Source organism: Malurus melanocephalus, unplaced genomic scaffold (assembly GCF_030028575.1).
Source record: "Malurus melanocephalus ecotype Western Australia unplaced genomic scaffold, MMel_1.1 scaffold_193, whole genome shotgun sequence".
Taxonomy (NCBI): Eukaryota; Metazoa; Chordata; class Aves; order Passeriformes; family Maluridae; genus Malurus; species Malurus melanocephalus.
Window position 1 is genome coordinate 1,395,673 of NW_026623425.1, and position 1,381 is coordinate 1,397,053.

General features: G+C 63.2%; 2 protein-coding genes across 2 annotated transcripts in view; one reads left to right on the forward strand and one right to left on the reverse strand.

Annotated features, from left to right (window-relative positions):
* Positions 1–192, reverse strand: part of TMEM132E (transmembrane protein 132E) — a 50,015-nt gene extending 49,823 nt beyond the window's left edge. Inside the window, exon 1 of the mRNA XM_057373370.1 lies at positions 21–192. Within this exon, the coding sequence (XP_057229353.1) occupies positions 21–192 (172 nt within the window). The remainder of the gene's footprint in view (positions 1–20) is intronic.
* A 778-nt stretch (positions 193–970) lies between these two features.
* Positions 971–1,381, forward strand: part of LOC130577747 (C-C motif chemokine 4 homolog) — a 1,234-nt gene continuing 823 nt past the window's right edge. Inside the window, exons 1-2 of the mRNA XM_057373312.1 lie at positions 971–1,054; positions 1,254–1,368. Of these exons, the coding sequence (XP_057229295.1) occupies positions 982–1,054; positions 1,254–1,368 (188 nt within the window). The 5' untranslated portion in view covers positions 971–981. The remainder of the gene's footprint in view (positions 1,055–1,253; positions 1,369–1,381) is intronic.

The following is a 1,381-nucleotide window of genomic DNA, read 5'->3' on the forward strand; positions in this document are numbered from 1 at the left end:
CAGGGCCATGTCCTGGTTGCCAATAGCCATATCCCGGTTGCCCAGGGCCATGTCCCGGTTGCCCAGGGCCATGTCCCGGTTGCCCAGGGCCATATCCTGGTTGCCCAGGGCCATATCCTGGTTGCCCAGGGCCATGTCCTGGTTGCCCAGGGCCATATCCTGGTTGCCCAGGGCCGTGTCCCGGTTGCCCATGGCACTCTCAGCATTCCCATCCCCGCAGAGGACGCAGCCCCAGCGCAGCCCCTCCCGCCTCTTCCCACCATTCCTGGGCAGCTGCCGGCAGCTGGGAATCGTCCTGGGATTTGCAGGGTTTGGACTGGGGACAGGGGGGGGTTTGTTCGACAGCTGCAGCCGGGCAGGATCCACCGGGAGCCCCTCRCCGGCTCCGCCTTTCCCAGCCCGGCCAAGAGCATGAGCTGCGGATTTAGGAGCGGAGCCACCTGCCTGTCCCCACGGGCCCCAAAAACCCCCAAAACTGGCACAGAGGGGTTCACGGGCCTGATTCAACCAAGCAGAAGCTGTTTCTCTCTGTTTTGGGGGTTTTCTCTATGGCTGAAATGGGTTTTTGGGCTGTTGGTCCCCAGGGACCATGGGATGCCCTGCAGGATGTAGGGCCTGCCCTTCATCCCACCCAAAGGGGATCCCCAAAATTCTCACCCACGCTGGTGCTGGCCCCAGCCTGCCCAGGGAACGAGGGTGCAGAGCCAAGCTTTGGGAACAGCCTGTCCAGCAGCCCTGACACTGGAGGCTGCAGCTCAGGAAAAATCCCAAAGCCGCCGGTGCCAGAAGAGCAGCCTGGGAACACATTTTTTCTTTCCCAGGGCTGGGAAGGGAAGGGGGTGAGGGGTAAGGGGATGAGTATCACTTACCCTGAGTGCTTTGGGACGTGGCAGGGGACCAGGCCCTCCCCCTGCTCCCCCATAAAAGCAGCCGGGGCAGCCTGGCCCYGCACAGGAGGCTCAGCCACAGCCCCAGCCCAGCATGGTGACAGCAGCCAGGGTGGCCTGTGCCCTCCTCATCCTCTGCACGCTGTGCTGGCACAGTCTGGCTCAAAGTGAGCACAGCCCCGACCCCACAGGATTGGGGACAGGGACAGAACCCGGAGCTGTGGGTCGGGGACAGTCCCAGAGCTGTGGGGTCGGGTTTGTTCCATTTGGGGTACAGGGGATGCCCCAAACAGCTGGAATTGCCATACAGGAGGGTTGAGATGGGAATGGGGGTGTCCAGGCTGAGCCCCTGCTGCTGTCCCCCAGGAGCTCCAGCYATGCCGGACAAGTGCTGCTTCACCTTCCAGAGCAGGAGGATCAGGAGGGCCAACGTGGTGGCCTGTTACCCCACCAGCCCCGAGTGCCCGCACCAGGCTGTGATGTGAGTACCCCAA